This window comes from Mandrillus leucophaeus, unplaced genomic scaffold (genome assembly GCF_000951045.1).
Source record: "Mandrillus leucophaeus isolate KB7577 unplaced genomic scaffold, Mleu.le_1.0 Scaffold10, whole genome shotgun sequence".
NCBI classification, from domain to species: domain Eukaryota; kingdom Metazoa; phylum Chordata; class Mammalia; order Primates; family Cercopithecidae; genus Mandrillus; species Mandrillus leucophaeus.
In genome coordinates this window covers 6,702,158-6,719,943 of record NW_012098098.1, presented here as the reverse complement: position 1 = coordinate 6,719,943, position 17,786 = coordinate 6,702,158, and the positions used below count along the sequence as shown (strand labels likewise).

The following is a 17,786-nucleotide window of genomic DNA, read 5'->3' as shown; positions in this document are numbered from 1 at the left end:
GCCTTGCTACAAAATTTTTTAAAGAAAATTAGCTGCGGGCCGGGTGCGGTAGCTCACGCCTGTAATCCCAGCACTTTGGGAGGCCGAGGCGGGTGGATCACGAGGTCGGGAGATCGAGACCATCCTGGCTAACACGGTGAAACCTCGTCTCTACTAAAAATACAAAAACAAGTTAGCCGGGCATGGTGGCGGCGCCTGTAGTCCCAGCTACTCGGGAGGCTGAGGCAGGAGGATGACGTGAACTTGGGAGATGGAGGTTGCAGTGAGCCGAGATGGCGCCACTGCACTCCAGCGTGGGCCGCAGAGAGAGACTCCGTCTCAAAAAAAAAAAAAAAAAAAAAAAAAGAAAATTAGCCAGGCATGGTGGCACATGCCTGTGGTCCCAGCTACTCAGGAAGCTGAGGCAGGAGGATTGCCTGAACTGGCGAGGCGGAGGTTGCAGTGAGCCAAGATGGTGTCACCGCATTCTGGCCTGGGCGACAGCGAGACTCAGTCTCAAAACAAACAAACAAACAAACAAAAATGAAAAGAGAGAGAGTAAATGGCCGGGAACAGCTCAGACCGTGCTGTGGAGGAGGCAGGAGCTTCCCCCGAGGCCTGGAAGCTACGGGAGGTGGGATGGAGCCCAGTGCAGCCTGGAGACAGGGTCTTGGGCCAGGCAGAGTCTGGAGCAGGGAGCGCCGGGGCCACAGGGGCAGCAGGGTGGGGAGAGGTGGGCGGCTCCGAAATCAGTAATTCCACATGGGAAAAATCAGGGCTGTACTTCCCACCACACACAAATGCATTTCCAATGAATTAATGGCTTCAGTGAGAAAAGCAAAGCTTGTAACTTTTAGAAGAGCATATGTGAAAACATATTGAAGAGCTTTGAGTAAGAAAGGGTTTTTAAGGACAAGACCCCAAAAAACTCAAACTATAAGAAAGAAAAGATTAATGCATTTGAATACATTAAAATTTAACAATTCTGCACATGCTTTAACAAATGAAGCCAAAGGCCACTCATGTAACCAACGTATAATCACGAAAAATACCCACCAGCCCAACAGGAAATGGGCAAAGAACTGAAACAGGTGACTTGCAGGAAAATCCAACGGCCCAGAAACATATTCGAGATGTTCCACCTAACTCGTAATCAGGGAAATGCAAATTACAATAAGAAGATTCCACATCACACTCAGCACCGTGGTGAAAACTCAACGTCTCCCATCGGGATGTTGGCCCGTCGGTGAGATGGGGTGTCTCACGCCCGCTGTGCACAGCCTCCTTGGAAGGCATCAGGCAAACTCGAGGAAGTGGGAGACATCTGGGCCTGCGATCCAGTGATTCCACTCGCAGGAGTATCTTCTGGAGAAATTCTTCCACTCTGCAAGAGGCTGCACTTGCAGCCGACTGCAGCTTTGCTCTTGGAGCGGAGGGTCCAATGGCTGGGGTCAGTGCACACCCCACAGAGTGACCTGAGGACAACCAGAGCAAGGCAGTCAACATAGGGGACAGCAAAGCCCTACATGAGCCAAAAACGTCCTCACGGAGGAGCCTGCGCTCTGTGGGCCACACAGGCCAGCACTGAAACCTAAACCCACGACATCACTCAGGCATCGGGGCTGGGGAAGGCGTCCACCTGGTAACAGAGCCCAGAGGCTTAGGAGGCCAGAGGGCTCAGACTCCAGGAACCTGGGCCGGGAAGTACATGGGGTTGGTTGGCCGTAATCTTCCGTCTTCTGTCCTCAATATTTAAAACTTTTTTTATTTAAAACATGTTCTTAATCCACATTAGTAGATTTCACTATCCTGGGGACAGCAGAAGCGGGAGGAGGACCCGTGGGCTTCCGTGAAGACGGGGAGGAGCTGCGTGGACTCCGCCCGCCGATTAGAAAGCGTGGGTCCCGGGCCTGGGCCCACCTCCCCAAGCTCAGCCTGGGGCCAGCTCTGCCGGCTCCCGACCGGACCTTGAGGCTGCTCTGATCCTGCTGTGGCTGTCACGGATGCTGGGCCCAGGGCGGCCGCACCTGGAGTGTGGCTCTGAGGCCAGATCTGTGTTGTTTGTGGACATTTACGTGTCTGTGTGTGTGTGCTGTGAGCATATGTGCACACCCGTCAGCGTGTGTGTGTGTGCGCCCAGCGGGCAGCCCATTCAGCTGGTGTGGGGTGTCGTCTTTTTTCTAGCTAAGACGCGGCTCTTCCCCATTGGGATGGGAATATGGGCACGCGGCTGATGCATTAAAGGCACCACGTGCTGCTGGCGTTGCTGCTGTCTTAATGGGCTTCGCTGCGCGGCAGGGCAGGGCTGGCAGGTGGTAATGAAGGAGACTGATGACTCCGTGGCTACAGTAACTGAATGGTTGTGAGTGTCTGGTCAGACTGTCAATGGGGGGCATGCCCTGCGAGCCAATGACGATAGGCTGCCTGGGTGGGCACAGAGAGGACTGAGGGTGTGGCGTCTCCCTCCTCTGCAATGCCAGGGTGTGCAGGTGCACCTATGTGTATCTATGTGTATGTGACGGCTGCACACACGCTTGCTGATGTGGACTCACACGCACCCCCGTGTCCCAGGGAGATGGGGCAGGGCCCACAGGGGAACGAAGCTGGGATGGGCACCACCAGAGAGGCCGAATTGCACAGGGGTGGACACAGAACGGAGGCAGCGGCTGGTCCAGGACAGTCAGGGCCTGGCTGGCACAGCTTGGGGTCCTGTGCCCACCCTGTGCTCCTAAGGCCCTGGGCCAGTCTGGGAGCACCCTGGGTTCTGAGGATGCGCTCACTGGCCTGCAGGCACCAAGCTCCACCCGTCCCAGCCTGGACAGGGCCCTGGGGAGCCCACTGGTCAGGGACTGAGGGGACCCCTCTGCTGAGCCTCTCATGCTGAGCGGCCTCTGCGTGGCGCTCCCTCCCCATCCCTGGAGCTGGGCTAGGAACCTTCTGGAACATGCCTTCCACGGGACCCTCTCATGCCCTTGCACGACTGCACCTTGTTCCTGTGTCACCAATGAGGACATGGGCTCTGAGCCACCGAGTGACCTGTTGGGGGCAGAGCTGGTGCCAGCCGTCCCAGCTTGAGGACTTGCCACAGCTTGGGACCCATGGAGGGAAGGTAGGGGGAGGTGCTGAGGGGATGAGGGGATGAAAGGCAGAGCTGGGCCTTGAGGCAAGGCCAGTGGCAGCACTGGGCTGCTGGACACAGCAGATGGCCCCAGGGAAGTGGCCCTGCCCTGCCCTGCCCTAGAGACTCCTCCGTCTCCAAGTCCTCGTGGGCCTGGCTTCACGTCCCCAGCTCTTGCCGGGTGTGACGGGTGGGCATGGAGGGTGCCTCAGCCTAGCCCAGGGAGGACCAGCCACGCGGCAGGAAGGCGGAGGGAGTGCCTAGAGCCAGCAGGGCGGCCACCAAGACCCCACACTGACGCAGGGACCGAGGCACCCGGGCCGGTTTCCAGGAGAGCCCGGTGCTGGCCCCTCCCTTACTCTTAGGGTTCCCGCCCAGGCAGGCTGGTGTGGGGACTGGGAACCAGCGTGACCCAAGACAGGTCGCCTGCGTGTCCTCTCACATCCGATTCCACCAACAGCAAGGTTCCTTCTGCAGGCTCCTGGGAAAATCCATTTTCCGCCTCTTTGGGCTTCCGGAGGCGTTTCCTTGGCTGGGGGCCCCTCACAAAGCCAGCAGTGGCCGGCCAGTCCCCTCACACTCACCTCTGCCACAGCTTCCCTCTTCCACTTAGCAGGATGGGGGTACCCTGTGCCCTTGCGGGTCACCCAGGGCAGCCTCCCTGTTGAGGGAGCTGATGGACCGTCCACAGCTGCAGGTCCCCGCTGCTGTGTGAACTCACAGGTCCCAGGGTGAGGAAGCGGGGGTCTTCGGGGCCGTCATTCTGCCGTCCACAGGTGGGAGCCTCCTCACAGGGCATCGGGCCTCAGTGGCAGCTGGAGAGCTGCAGGGACTGTGGGGTGCCCAGCAGGGCGGGCTCAGTACTGCCCGCAGGACCACCCTGCTGTTGGGGCGACTCGGCGGCTTGCAGCCTTCTCAGCTCAGTTCCTGTCAGCTGACCGGGACGGCCCTGTCCCGCCTGCGCTTGCCCTAGGAGCTGGGGGTCTCCATCCAGCAAGACTGCGAACGAGGCCACCCCGAGATCGGCTGCCACAGATCACATGCTGGCCCTGGCTGCCGGCTACGGCCAGGGGACACCCTCCTTGAGACTCCCAGCGTGAGGCTTAGCTCCTGAGGACCAAGTGGCCTCTGCATGGCGCTCCCTCCCCACCCCTCCGCCTCTCCAGATCTCCTGCCTGGCTCAATGCACGTCCATCCTGGGCCCTTCCAGCCTTACCTGGCCGAGCCATGGCCTTGCCCACCTGCCTGGGCCATTCCCTCCTGACCGGGTGCGATCTGCAGACGGCAGTGTCAGCGTTGCACGGAGGAGCCGCGGCCGACGCCCACAGCACGTGCTATGTCCGTAAGCTGCACCCAGTCCAGCCTGGCTGCTCCCCGTGGGAGCCTGAGCTTGCAGGCCAGAGGAGACGACCTGGGGCTTTGGCCCCAAGCCTGTGAGTCACACCCCTGCCCTCAACTCACCTGCCTCAGCTGCTCATGTGCAAAGCAGGCTGAGTGCGCTGACTTCAGCGGGTGTGAGAACCCTGGGAAGGCACTTGGAGGGTGTCAGAACCTGGCAGGTGCCTCCAGTGTGTGGGACAGTGTGCGCTGGGTGTGTGGGGACCTGCGGCAGCGCCCTCCGGCCACCTTCAGAGGGGCTGGTGCTCAGGGGGTGCCTGTCGGACCCGGGACCCGCCCCTTCCCCACACCCGCCTGTGGGGACCTGAGGGCTTTCTGCTCAGAGAGAGGCAGATCCATGGTCGTCCATCCTGTGACAACCACATGCTCCCGAGCCGTGCTCATGGCTGTGCTCATGGCTGTGCCGGCGGCTAGCAGGGGATGTCGTGGCCATCGTGGGTGATGGATCAGGAGGTGCAGTCACGGATGTTTATCCTCCAGCGACCTGGTCTCTCCTGTGGCTGCGGAGGAGATGCACGTGGGGTGAGATCGTTCGTATCGATCCATTTGGTGAGCTGCTCATTCTCCACGTCGTCGACGTTTTCACACAGGGTCCACTTTACGCTTCCAGGCAGGAGAGCGGCTGCACTGACTGCTCTGTGGCCAGGGACGAGGGGACAGAATCGGCTCCCAGGGCCCGTGGAGGCAGGCTCTGTGGGCCTGGGGGCAGTGGGAGTCCTCTCGCTCAGGAAGGCTCTAGAAGGGCCACCAAGAGCAGCCGCACCAAGGACCTCGCGGTGAGAGCAGCTGAGCGAATCCTAACCTGATCAGACACAGTGTGAGGGGAGCTGGGGCCCCAGTGCAGCTGCCTCGGGCGACAGTGATCACAGGCCCGGCTGAGCCTGAAGATGACGACGGGGGAGGGAGGGAGGGACTGGTGTGCACATAGGTGTCCATGTGCATGTATGTATGCAGGCGTGTGTGTGAGACACATACATGTGACATGCAGGCATGTGTGAGACACATACATGTGATATATGCAGTCATGTGAGACATACATGTGCTGTATGCAGACATGTGAGGTACATACATGTGATATGTGCAGGCGTGTGTGTGAGACAGACATACCTGTGGGGTATGCAGGTGCATGTGTGAGACACACATACATATGATACATGCAGGCGTGTGTGTGAGACATACATACCTGTGGTCCACGCCCGTCTGCACACATCCCGTTACTGACGGTTAACTCAGTGGCCGGCGCACTCACCACCTTCTCACCAAGGCCGGCAACAAGCTGCTGTTCTGCACGAGGGCCTCCTCCCAGCCTCCCAGCAAACGAGGCCAGAAGCTTTGACACGAGGGTCTGGGAGTCACAGCTCCTCCAGGTCAGTGGTGCCCACAGCACTTACCACGCCGCCCACTGTCTCGCTCCATGCTGTGCCTGGCGCTGCATGTGTCCTAAGGCTCCTGCTCCCAACCCTGGTGCCACTGGGCCAGAGTCCAGGTGGGAGGGCGGTGTGGGGCATGTGTGTAGCCAGTTCCCATGGACAGGACTCCCGAGGGAACAAAGCCCCACTCCTTGGTCAGGGCCAGAAGGGCCCAGAGAGAGCAGCAGCCTCAGTTTACAGAGTAGGGAAACTGAGGCAGAGCAGGCTCAGGCCTTCTGTGTTGGGCCTGGACACCTGGGAGGAAGGCAGCCCGAAGGGCCGCTACTGGGCGGGAACGTGGGCCCGGCTTGGCACTGCGCAGCTGCCTCAGGCCTGTCCTGTCCCGGGGGGCGTCTAAGCCTCAGTGGACCCACCAGCCTAATGCCTGGGCTGCTGGCTCGGGCCCTATCTGTGGAACGAACGGAGGAAGCAGGAGCTGGGCCCATGGTCTCCCTGCCCAGGAAGCCGCAGGTGGAGGGAAGGCAGAGGGTGGCAGGGGTTTCACCCTGGCCCCTGATGAGGGAGGGGCAGGAAGGACAGGGTGGCAGCTACCACAGGCTGCCATGTGGGACTTTGCTGGCAGCAGCAGGCACGGTGCCACAGCTTTGGGGACCAGCTGGTCACCAGGAGTCCCGCCATCCCCTGGTGCCTGAGAGAAGCTGGGCCACTCGCCTGGGAGCAGCTCCTGGCAGCACCTCCGGGTCTGGCTGGGGTCAGAGCTGGCTGACTTTTCAGATTCAAGCCAGCCTCCCCAGGAGGTCAAAGGCAGCAGGCACGCAGAGGCGGCTTCGGACCCGGCGGGTGGCAGCCCTGCTCCCAGGGCACCTGCTCCTGGGTCTAACTTGTGTGGCGTGGGCCGCCCAGCAAGGGGCAGGGTGTGTGGGGCAGGTGCTGCCAGCCATGTGGAACTTAGCTATCCTTGTGGGGCTCAGTCACGGTGACTTGGCAAACAGGGCCCCCTGCCTGTGTCTCCAGAGGCCAGGTCAGCACCAGAGACCAAGACGGGGAATAAACTGGGCTTTAATGGGGAGGGAGGAGCGGATGAGTTCCCTCCAGGATGAGCTTGTTCTCGGCTGGTGGGGCGGAGGGGAAACGGCCTGGCTGGGTGCTGGTGGACTGTGTGCACGAAGGCCGACCGACCCGGCACAGGAACCGGCTGGAGAGTCACTCGTGACTTTAGAACACGGCATTCAACTGCACATCCTTGGAGCACCATATTCTGGTCAATAAGCTGGTCAGCGAGCCCCAGGCTTTCTGTAGCTTGTGGTATTGTCAGGAGAAAGTCATCCTCGTTATTTTGAAAGCATATGATCTATACTATTGGATAAAGCAAATGATTATGGAATCAAGTTTCAGGATTAAAGGAGAGAGATGCAAATGTAAAATTAGTGGAATTAAGTAAAAATCTTGCTATGTTAAATTTGACCCTTTCCCCAACAGAAGGCATTTCCTTAGCTACTAGCAAGGCCTAGACACAAACGTCTGACCTGTGGTCTCTGAGTGCCGTTCCCTTGAGTCCAGGCCTCCGGCGGGAGGGCAGGGCCCCTTGCTTTGACTGTTCCCAGGGTCAGGCCAAGGGGATGCACAAGGCCACATGGTGAGGCAGGAGTTCGGGTGGGGCAGGGCTGTGGACTGGGGTGCCCACCGGTCCCGGAAAACAGGGCTGGGATGCCGCTGTCTGGGATGCCTCAGACAAGCTTGGTGGGCAACATGCTTAAGTGGGCAAGGGCCCCAGGCCACGTCCACCTGTCCCCGAGGCACGTGAGCCTGAGATGGCGCTGGTCTCCTGCCCGGCACACTCGCTTCTGACCACCCTTTCAGACATGCATTCCAGGGGCAGAATGTTCTGGGTAAGTTGAGGCCAGACACTGCTGGGCTGTTACTTCCCAGAGGCTGTGGGGAAGAGGCAGCCTATTCTTCTGAAAATTGTCCAGAAACTTCTGGATTCTGCATGTGGCCCCCGTGCGTCTGAATTGACCCTGCTAAGTAAATGCAACGTGGGTGCACCCAACACTGACAGCACACGTTCCTGAGGTTTCTCCATCGGCCATGCCTGTGGGCTCTGGACCTGGGTCTGGCGAAAAGCTGGCGAGCCACAGAGATGAGATGGGGGCCATGGGGCAGGTGGGGGTCTGGGTAGAGACGGTGATGGGAGGGAGGGTTCACTGGCTGAGGGGCAGTGTGGAGATGACCTGGAAGGTCTGTGCGATGGGGGGTGAGGCAGGGTCACAGCAGAGCCGCTCCAGGGCCGTCCGTCCACGCACTTTCTGTGACACATGCTGACGGACACACAGTAGTGAGCAGGGTGGCAAGTGTCCCCACAGCGGGAGCTGCCCTCCTCCGAGAGTGGCACCAGGAGATGCCCAGGGCCCATGGGACAGGGCTGGTTCTGGGAGGTTTGTGAACCCTCAGTTCCTCCCAGGAGGCCCTCCGGGTGGCTGCCCAGACCTATGTGGACTGGGAGACACTGGCTCACGGGTGAGCCACAGGCACGGGCGGATGAGTCTGCCACAGTCACAGGCCTGGGCACAGTGTGGGACGGCCCTCGTTTCCTCCAGTGGAGTCTTTATTTCTTTTTTGGGGGACACCTCCGGGACCCGCCCTGGAGAGCCTGGCAACTGCAGGGCACTGTGGGGCAGGAGGTGCCTGAGCACGTGAGGCCAGCCGCGAGGTCGGTGGTGACCAGGCCGGGGTGGGCACGTGGGGCCAGTCGCGAGGTCAGTGGTGACCAGGCAGACGTGGGCACATGGGGCTGGCTGCGAGGTTGGCGGTGACCAGGCAGAGGTGACACCTGGGACGGTCTCCTTGAGCTGCAACAACTGGCCCAAGGCTGGGGACCTCACGTGGTGATTTCATCCCAAACAGTTTTTGTTCTACGTGACCTGATTTGGGGCATTCAGGCTTAAGGGAGGCCAGGTCTCGGACAGGCCCCCGCGGTGCTCGGTGTGAGGGAGACGTCTGCTGCTCCCTGCCAGACCCGCAGTCCGAGTGCCCAGCCCCTGGTGCGCGGGTCATGAGGGGTGGAAGCATCTGATGAGTGCCTTCTTGTCAATCTTGCCCATCTGGTTCCGCGGGATCTCCTCCACCAGCACGAGCTCCGAGGGCACGGCGTACGGGGCCAGGACATCTCTGCAGAGACAAGCACAGCCTGAGACGCGTTGTCCCAACACTGCCCAGCGGTAGCTCAGGTGCCCAGCAGTGTGGACAGGTGCCCCTTGGACGCTGCAGCCTGGCCAGGCGCCTCGGCCATCCTGAGGCCTGGCATGCGTCCTGGGCAACCGCAGCTGTCTCTGCCCTAGCAGCCCAGGGTGGTGACTGCAGGAGGTGCCCAGCATGCCATTACCACTGGTACCACAGAAGTCATGGTGCATGCAGGCCTTGGGCGAGGGCACCCGAGGACAGGCCTGCAGAGTGGCCTGTAGGGCAGAGGGACCCCCACACTGGGCCAGGCATTCCAAGACCCCGCACTGGAGCTGGAACGCCCCATGTCATTCTGTGGCCGGTTCCCCTTCCAGAGGAGGCATGTGGAAGGGGCTGGGGAGTGGGTGGGCAGGTGGGGCAGGGGCAGCCTGCCCTGCATGGGGTATTTGAGATGGGAGCAAATGCCCCACAGTCCTGCAGACACAAGCCGCGTGGCAAGAGGCCTCACAGACCCCCACACAGCAGGGACAGCCCCTGAGGCTTGACACCTCCACTCAGGGTCCCCCGTGCCCATGGCCAGAACTCGGTGGGTGGTGCCAGGGCAGTGGGCGGGGCTGATGTGGGTGGGTGGGGCCAGGGCGGTGCCAATGCAGATGAGCGGCCGAGGGCAGTGGGCAGGGACAAGGCGCTGGGATCGGAAGCTGAGACTGCAGTGGTGCTCGGTGCTCCTCCATTCACCATTAAAGAAAGAAGGAAAGGAAGGAAGGAATGAGATTAACCCCCAAAAGGGGGGACGGCTGTGTGGCCTCCGCCCACCCAGCAATGCCCTGAAGGCAGCGGCCACACTCCAGTTGCAGGAAGGGCTTGTTCAGGGCGTTCAGGCTGACACTAAAACGTGTCAGAAACGAACTTGACGGCGATTGTTCAGGTTACTGTCCAGCGGAAAAGTCCAGAAACCAAGTGTCGTGGTTTCTTGACGCTTTTTGTGGAGAAAGTGTTGCCTGCCATCCAGACGTGGCCAGAGACCCAGCACAGACCCCTGCCCACCTGCCCCTGCCCGTAGGCCTCTCGGGGCGGAGGTGCGAGTCGGCCCAGCCCAGTCCCTCCCTCCCCAGGGGCAAGTGGTTTGACGTTGGTGTCGCTGTCAACCTCGACCTCCACATTTCCAAATCGCTTTTTTCTTTTTTTCTCTTTTCTCTCTGGGACAGGATCTCACTGTTGCCCGGGCTGGAGTGCAGTGGTGCAGTCACAGGTCACCAAAGCCTGGACTTCCTGGGCTCAGAGGATCCTCCCAAAGTGCTACAGACATGTCACCACGCCCGGCTCCAATTTTCCTATCAAATTTATTTTGGCACGTACATATTTTATAGTTATATAAAACTATTATAGGTATTTAAATGGAGGTGTAATTTACACCCAGCTGTCCTATGTACAGTGTGGTGAGGGATGTGTAGAATTTTTTTTGTTTTGAGACAGAGTCTTGCTCTTGTCCCCCAGGCTGGACTGCAGTGGTGCAATCTCGGCTCACTGCACCTCCGCTTCCTGGGTTCAAGTGATTCTCCTGCCTCAGCCTCCTGAGTAGCTGGGATTACAGGCGCCTGCCACCACACCCGGCTAATTTTTGTCTTTTTAATAGAGACGGGGTTTCAACACGTTGGGCAGGATGGTCTCCAACTCCTGACCTCAGGTGATCTGCCCGCCTCGGCATCCCAAAGTGCTGGGATTACAGGTGTGAGCACCGCGCCTGGCCTGTGTAGGAATTTCTAAAGTTTTACTGAAGCAACTGCCCCCATCTAAGTAGCGCCCAGACTGAAAGGGAGCATGGCCGGGTTCCCAGAAGCCCCTCTGCCTGTCTGAGCCACTCCCAACCTCCACGTGTAACCAATGTCTTGACTCCTAACAGCGGACAAACTCTGTGTTGAATGAGACTGGCTGGCAGTGGTGAGGGCGGACTGGCTGGCACTGGCGAGGGCGGACGCCCCTTCCTGGCCACAGGAGGAAAACGCCCAGCAGCTCGCCACTGAGCAGGATGTCAGCTGGTGGCTTTTCAGAGGCTCCCTCATCAGGTTCAGGTATTTTCCTTCTTCTCCTAGTTCGTGAAGAGTTTTTGTTATAAAAGGGCTTTGGCATTTGCAAATGCTTTTTCTGTATCTATTGAAATAATATGATTTTTCTTCATTCTGTAAATATGGTGAATTACCAATGGCTCACACTTGTAATCCCAGGACTTTGGGAGGCTGAGGCGGGTGAATCGCTTGAGGTCAGGAGTTTGAGACCAGCCTGGCCAACATGGCGAAACCCCATCTCTACTAAAAATACAAACATTGGCTGTGCATGGTGGCGCACACCTGTAATCCCAGCTGCTCAGGAGGCTGAGGCGGGAGAATCGCTTGAACCCCGGAGGCAAAGGTTGCAGTGAGTGGAGATCGCGCCACTGCACTCCAGCCTGGGTGACAGACCGAGAGTCCGTCTAAAAATAAAAGTGAATTACATGGACTGATTTTTGAAAATGAAAGTAACCCTCTACTCCTGGCTTAAATGCTGCTTGATCATGACGTGTTGTCTTTTTGTGCATTAATTGGATTTAACTGGCTAATGGTTTGTTAAGGATTTTGTGTGTCTGCCCATCAGGAACACTGTTCTCTCGTTTTCTTGCACGGTTTGGATTTCAGGGTAGTGCTGGTCCCATAAAGGGAGTTAGGAATTGTTCCTCTCTGCTGTTTCGTCAGAGACTTATTTTGTTGCGTCTGGTTTTATTTTTTGCCTTCAATGTTTGAGAGAATTTACCAGTGAAACCTTTTGGGCCTGGTATTTGCTTTGCAGTTTTAAATTGAGAACTCAGAACTGTTCAGTCTGTTTTGGTGTTTGCGTCAGTCTTGGAAATTTGTGTCTTTTAAGGAAGTTATCCGTTTCGTCTGAACTGCTGGCTTCGCTGGATTAAGCAGCCTGCAGCCTTCCACGCCGCCACACTGCCCAACAGAGACCGCAGGCCCGAGGCGAGGTTTCGCTTCCTTCCTGATATTTACAATGCTGTTTTCTCTCTTCTTTCTTGGGGTCTTCTTTCAATCTGAAAACTCATGACCTTTGGTTTGGGGAAATTTGACTGTTAATTTCTCCCCTGGATATCTTCTTTTTGGAACTCCCATTAGACAGTTGGAATGTTTAAATTAATCCTCCAATTTACTTCCTCCTGCCTCCCTTCCTGTTCTTTTTTCTTTCATGGTGAATGGACAAGCACTGCAGTGTCAGCCTAAGCCAGGCACAGCAAGGACGACTCAGGGCTGCAGGGGAGGTAGCTGTGGGCCAAGTACAGCAAGTGGCCTGGAGAGCAAGGGCCTGGCTCCAGGGCTCCCGCAGGACTGACGGAGTCCTGGGCTGTGACTGCACGGCTGGTGGCCTTCCCTGCCCGGTCCTGCCCCTCACAGGCGGCTTCTCACCAGCAGGCCCTCAAGTGCCCTGCACACAGCTTCCTGTCTCAGGGTCTTCTCACAGCCACTGTCATAGCCCAAACGATGCGGGATGAGGAGCCTGACTTCAGAGAGACGCACAGAGCAGGAGCGAGCGGCCTGGTGTCCCTGTGCAGAGGGCAGCCCTGTCTGAGGAAAGCCAAGGGCTGAGGAGCATCGGGACTTCAGTTCCTGCAAACTCGGACCCTGAAACTCTCTAGCACTCTCTCAGCACCCGACACCTATCTTTTCTTCTCAAGGTAACTGTTTAATGAAAGCAGCAGCCGCTGCTGAGCGGCAGTGCTCCAGCTGTGTTGTGCAAACCCAGGCATGTGTGGTGCCCTGATGCTGCCCTGATGAAGCAAGGGTTCCTATTGTCTGTGGAATCACAACGGACGAGCCAAAAACACCTTCAGTGCTCAGAAGAAGGCAAGTCAGGGTGGAGGCAGGGAGGGTGCGTCCAGAGAAGGAACAGAACAGAGACAAATGCTTGGTCTTAAATAATTTGCTGGAGGTGAGCTCTTCCTCCTCCTCCACCACGTGGGACATGCTGCCTCCCCTTTCCCTTCTGCCTCCCCTTCCCCTTCCGCCATGACTGTGAGTTTCCTGAGACCTCCCCAGCCACGCTTCCTCATAGCCTGTGGAGCTGCGAGCCAGTTAAACCTCTTTTCCTTATAAATTACCTTCTCAGGTAGTTCCTTATGATAGCAACAGGAAGCAGTCAAATGCCCAGATAGACAGGGGTGGGTCCCCGGTGAAACCCCACCTTCAAGCCAAACACAGCCTGAAACCGGCAGCCCGGAGTGAGAATTTCTATTCCTGTTTGCCCACTCTTTCTGACTGGTTCTTTCTGAATAATGCTTTTTAACCAACCAAAGGTTACCTTTTCCAGCGCTACCTACAGCTTGCCCCTCCCCATTCTGTGCCCAAAAAAGCCCTGGACCCAGCCACACCCAACTCCAGGTGGTTGAGCACCCTTGCATCCCCTCTCCACTGAGAGCTATTTCATTGCTCAATAAAATTCTTCTCCACTCTCCTCACCCTTTGAATTGTCAGTGTAACCTCATTCTTCTTGGACATGGGACACGAACTTGGGAACCAATGAATGCAGGTATAAGCTATAACACAGGTGGGCTAAGCCAGTGCATAAGCCAAGCATTGCCCAGTTGGTTGAGTGGGTGGGTGCCTCTGTGGCAGGCCCGGGTTGGGGGCATTACTGGCCATGGAGGTCCCCTGCTGGCAAAGTGGCTGAGAAATATCCAGCATCATTTATAGCAATGTGAGACTGGACTAATACAGAAAATTGGTACTGGGAAGTGAGGAATTGCTGTTAAGACAGCTGAAAATGTGGAAGCAGCTTTGGAACTGGGTAACAGGCAGAGGTTGGAATGATTTGGAGAGCTCAGAAGAAGACAGGAAGATGAGGGAAAGTTTGGAACTTCCTAGAAACTTGTTAAATTGTTGTGACCAAAATGCTAATAGTGATACGGACAATGAAGTCCAGGCTGAGGTAGACTCAGATGGAGATGAGGAACTTATTGGGAACTGGAGCAAAGATCGCTTTTGTTAAGCATGAGCAAAGAGATGACCTGAAACTGGAACTTAGATTTAAAAGGGAAGCAGAGCATAAAAGTTCGGAAAATTTGCAGCCTGACCATGTGGTAGAAAAAAACCCCCCCAATTTTCTGGGGAGGAATTCAAGGCGGCTGCAGAAATGTGAGTAAGTAAAGAGGAGCCGAATGTTAACTGCCAAGACAATGAAGAAAATATCTCCAGGCATGTCAGAGACCTTCATGGAAGCCCCTCCCATCACAGGCCTAGAGGCCTTGGAGGGAAGAATGGTTCTGTGGGCCACTGCTCTGAGGGACACTGGCCCCTGCATCCCTGTTGCTCTGGGGCTAAAAGGGCTCCAGATACAGCTCAGGCCACTGCTCCAGGGCAGTGAAGAAGAGAAAGATGGGGCTGGAGCCCCCACACAGAGTCCCCACCGGGGCCCTGGCTACTGCAGCTGTGAGAAGAGGGCCACTGTCCTCCAGACCCCAGAATGACCCACCGACAGCTTGCACCATGTGGGGCACCTAGAAAAGTTGCAGGCACACAACAGCAGCCCATGAAAGCAGCATGGTGGCTGTACCCTGCAGAGGCACAGGGGTGGATACCCATGGCCTTGGGAGCCACCTCCTTGCATCGGTGTAGCCTGGGTGTGAGACATGGGTCTAAGGAGATTTTGGGGCTTTAAGATTTATTGGGCCGGATAGGGTTGCTCACGCCTGTAATCCCAGCATTTTGGGAATCTGAGGCAGGTGGATCACTTAAGGTCAGGAGTTCGAGAGCACCCTTGACAACATGGCAAAATCCTATCTCTACTAAAAAATACAAAAATTATCTGGGTGTGGTGGTGCATGCCTATAGTTCCAGCTACTTGGGGAGGCTGAGGTAGGAGAATAGCTTGCAGGCAGAGGCTATAGTAAGCTGATATCACGCCACTGGACTCCAGCCTGGGCGTCAGAGCAAGACCCCGTTTTTTGAGCAAGACTCAAAAAAAAAAAAAAAAAAAACCAAAAAAGAAAAAAACAAAAAACGATTCAGTGACTGCCTTGCTAGGTTTTGGACCTGCCTGGGGCTCATGGCCCCTTTGTTTTGGCTGACGTCTCTCTTTTGGCACTGGTGTATTTACCCAACGCCTGCACTCCCACTGTATCTCGGAAGCAACTTGTCTTTGGTTTTACAGGCTCATAGGTGAAAAGAACTTGCCTTGTCTCAGACGAGACTTTGGACTGTGGACTTCTAAATTAATGCTGAAATGAGTTAAGACTTGGGGGACTGTTGGGAAGGTAGGATTGTATTTTGCAATGTAAAAAGGACATAAGATTTGGGAGGGGCCAGGGAGGATTTGGATTTGCGTCCCCACCCAAATCTCCTGTTGAATTGTGATCCCCACTGTTGGAAGAGGGACCTGGTGGGAGGTGACTGGATCACAGGGGTGGATTTTCCCCTTGCTGTTCTCGTGATAGTGAGTGAGTTCTCACAAGAACTGGGTATTTGAGAGTGCGTGGCCCCTCCCCTCTCCCTCACTCTGTGACCCCTCCCACTCCCCTCGCTCTGTGACCCCTACCTCCCCACCCTGCTCTGGGGGCCCTCACTCCCCCCTCGCTCGGTCTGTGGCCCCTCCCTCCCCCCCTCGCTCTGTGGCCCCTCCCTCCCCCTTCGCTCTGTGGCTCCTCACTCCCCACTCGCTTGCCCTGTGGCCCCTCCCTCCCCCCCTCGCTCTGTGGCCCCTCCTTCGCCCCTCGCTCTGTGGCCCCTCCTTCGCCCCTCGTTCTGTGGCTCCTCACTCCCCCCTCGTTCTGTGGCTCCTCACTCCCCACTCGCTTGCCCTGTGGCCCCGCCCTCCTCCTTTGCTCACTCTGTGGCCCCTCCCTCCTCCCTCGCTTGTTCTCTCCTGCTCCAGCCATGTAGGATGTGCCTGCTTCCCCTTTGCCTTCCGCCATAAGTTTCCTGAGGCCTCCCCAGCCATGCTTCCCGTACAGCCTGTGGAACCATGAGCCAATTATACCCCCTTTCTTTATAAATTTAAAAAAAAAAAAAAAAGAATTTGCTGTAGGTGAAACTAAAAGCTTCCTTTCTGAGCTCAGCCTGGTTCTGTCCTGACGGCCTTTGATGAGGCCATAGCTTAGGTTCAGCCCTGGGTCTGACCACCAGCACTGCTGGCAAAGGGGAAGGGTCTGTGGATCCCATGCATCAGAAACCACTAGGTGTGAGACAGGTGAGAGAAAGCCCTTGGGGAAAGGTTCTGGGTAAGGTAAAGGCAAAACAAAAAACGCAGGTGAGTTTACAGACTGGGTGGTGGCCGCTGTTGAGGAATGGGCCCTGCCCTGGGTGTGAGGGGAAAGTGAAATGAGTGAGGGGATGGTGCTGGGGTCTCCATGGAACTGACTGGAGGTGTGTGAGGCACCTTGAAGACCAACCCCCAGGGCAGGAAAGGGAGAGGCCGTGCATGTGCCAGCGGAGAATGGGTGGGCCTTGCGGTTCTGCTGGGGCCCAGCACTGGCTTTGGGGCAGCGAGTGGACAGGCTGCCCGTGGCCTGGTGGGGAAGGGCCCAGTGTGTGCGGTCAGGTGGTGTCAACCCTGGATCTCAGCTCCATGCACCTCCTGCATGGGCCTGGCCTGGCTCATTCGGGATCTCTCCTGGGACTAGGACGGAACCCACCACAGGCCTCACAGGGCCCTGTCCCAGGAATGTGAGTTTCTGCCCCCTCGGAATGTTGCCACCAAGTCGAATCTGAGCACGGCTCCTGCCCCCTGCCCTCATCTCTGCCCCCTGTGTGTGGCCTTCAGGTCTCTAAGGACCCTCACTGCTGGTCTTTCTTGATCCCTCACCTCCACCTCTACGACGGACGATGCCAAGACCTAGGGTGGCCCTCACCCCCGGGCCCCAAGACCCCATGAGTGCCCCCTGCCCACCCCGCCCAGCCCTACCTGGCCCACTCTTTGAGCTCCCTGTGGGACAGTGAGTGTCCTTCTCGGAGGGTCACCACAGCAGTGACCCGCTGGCCCCATGTCATATCCGGAACTCCAATCACCGCCACATCTGCGGACAGAAGAACAGTTTGAGGACATGGGAATGCCTCAGTGACTCTCACAGGCCGGGGAGTGCCTGGACGCACAGGAAGCGTGCAGTCTGGCCGCAGCCCTGGAGCCTGTCCTTGGGGAGGCCCCACTCCGATCACCCATCCTGGTGCTGGCTGGTCCTGTTGGGAGGGAGTAAGGATGGGCTCCCCACGGTGGATCTGGTGGCTGGGCACTCACAGGGGCTCTGCCTTCCCACCCCTTGGCTCTCTGCACCCTCCCTGCACAGGCATCATGCAGATGGGAGCTGCGCCCAGTCAGGCCTGGGAGCTCCAGTGGGCATGGGGTCAGTGGCTCCAACACTGAGCAGGCTGCACCCCCACTAGCCCCATGTGCCCTGGTCAGGGCAGGGAGCAGAGGTGAGTGTCACAGGGACTCCTGCAGGCAGCTGGGACAGCGTCGCCTCATCCGTGATCGTCTAAAACTCAAACATGGAAGGCAGCACCCGTCTCGCCTGGCTTCCCTGGCGCAAGTCCAGCCACACACCTGTGATGCTGGGGTGGGCCAGCAGGTGCCACTCCACCTCCAGGGCGCTGACCTTGTAGCCTCCAGTCTTGATGATGTCCACTGAGGTCCGGCCTCGTATCCAGTACTGGCCGTCCTTAAACACCACGGTGTCCCCTGAGGAAAGGGGGCTCTGGTTAACTGGACATCCTTAAACACCA

General features: G+C 57.5%; 2 protein-coding genes across 2 annotated transcripts in view; both read right to left on the bottom strand.

Moving 5' to 3' along the window:
- Nucleotides 1-3,740: 3,740 nt before the first annotated feature.
- On the bottom strand, nt 3,741-4,486 carry LOC105533462 (putative uncharacterized protein encoded by LINC00304). The gene is given in 3 exon segments (XM_011971934.1): nt 3,741-3,837; nt 3,840-3,977; nt 4,314-4,486. Coding segments are annotated over 3 exon segments (273 nt in total). The 5' UTR covers nt 4,352-4,486.
- A 4,178-nt stretch (nt 4,487-8,664) lies between these two features.
- The window catches only part of ACSF3 (acyl-CoA synthetase family member 3), a 59,358-nt gene continuing 50,236 nt past the window's right edge, over nt 8,665-17,786 (bottom strand). Inside the window, exons 9-11 of the mRNA XM_011971926.1 lie at nt 17,608-17,742; nt 16,972-17,083; nt 8,665-9,033 (exon numbers count right to left, since the gene is read on the bottom strand). Coding sequence (XP_011827316.1) covers nt 8,916-9,033; nt 16,972-17,083; nt 17,608-17,742 — 365 coding nt within the window. The 3' untranslated portion in view covers nt 8,665-8,915. The remainder of the gene's footprint in view (nt 9,034-16,971; nt 17,084-17,607; nt 17,743-17,786) is intronic.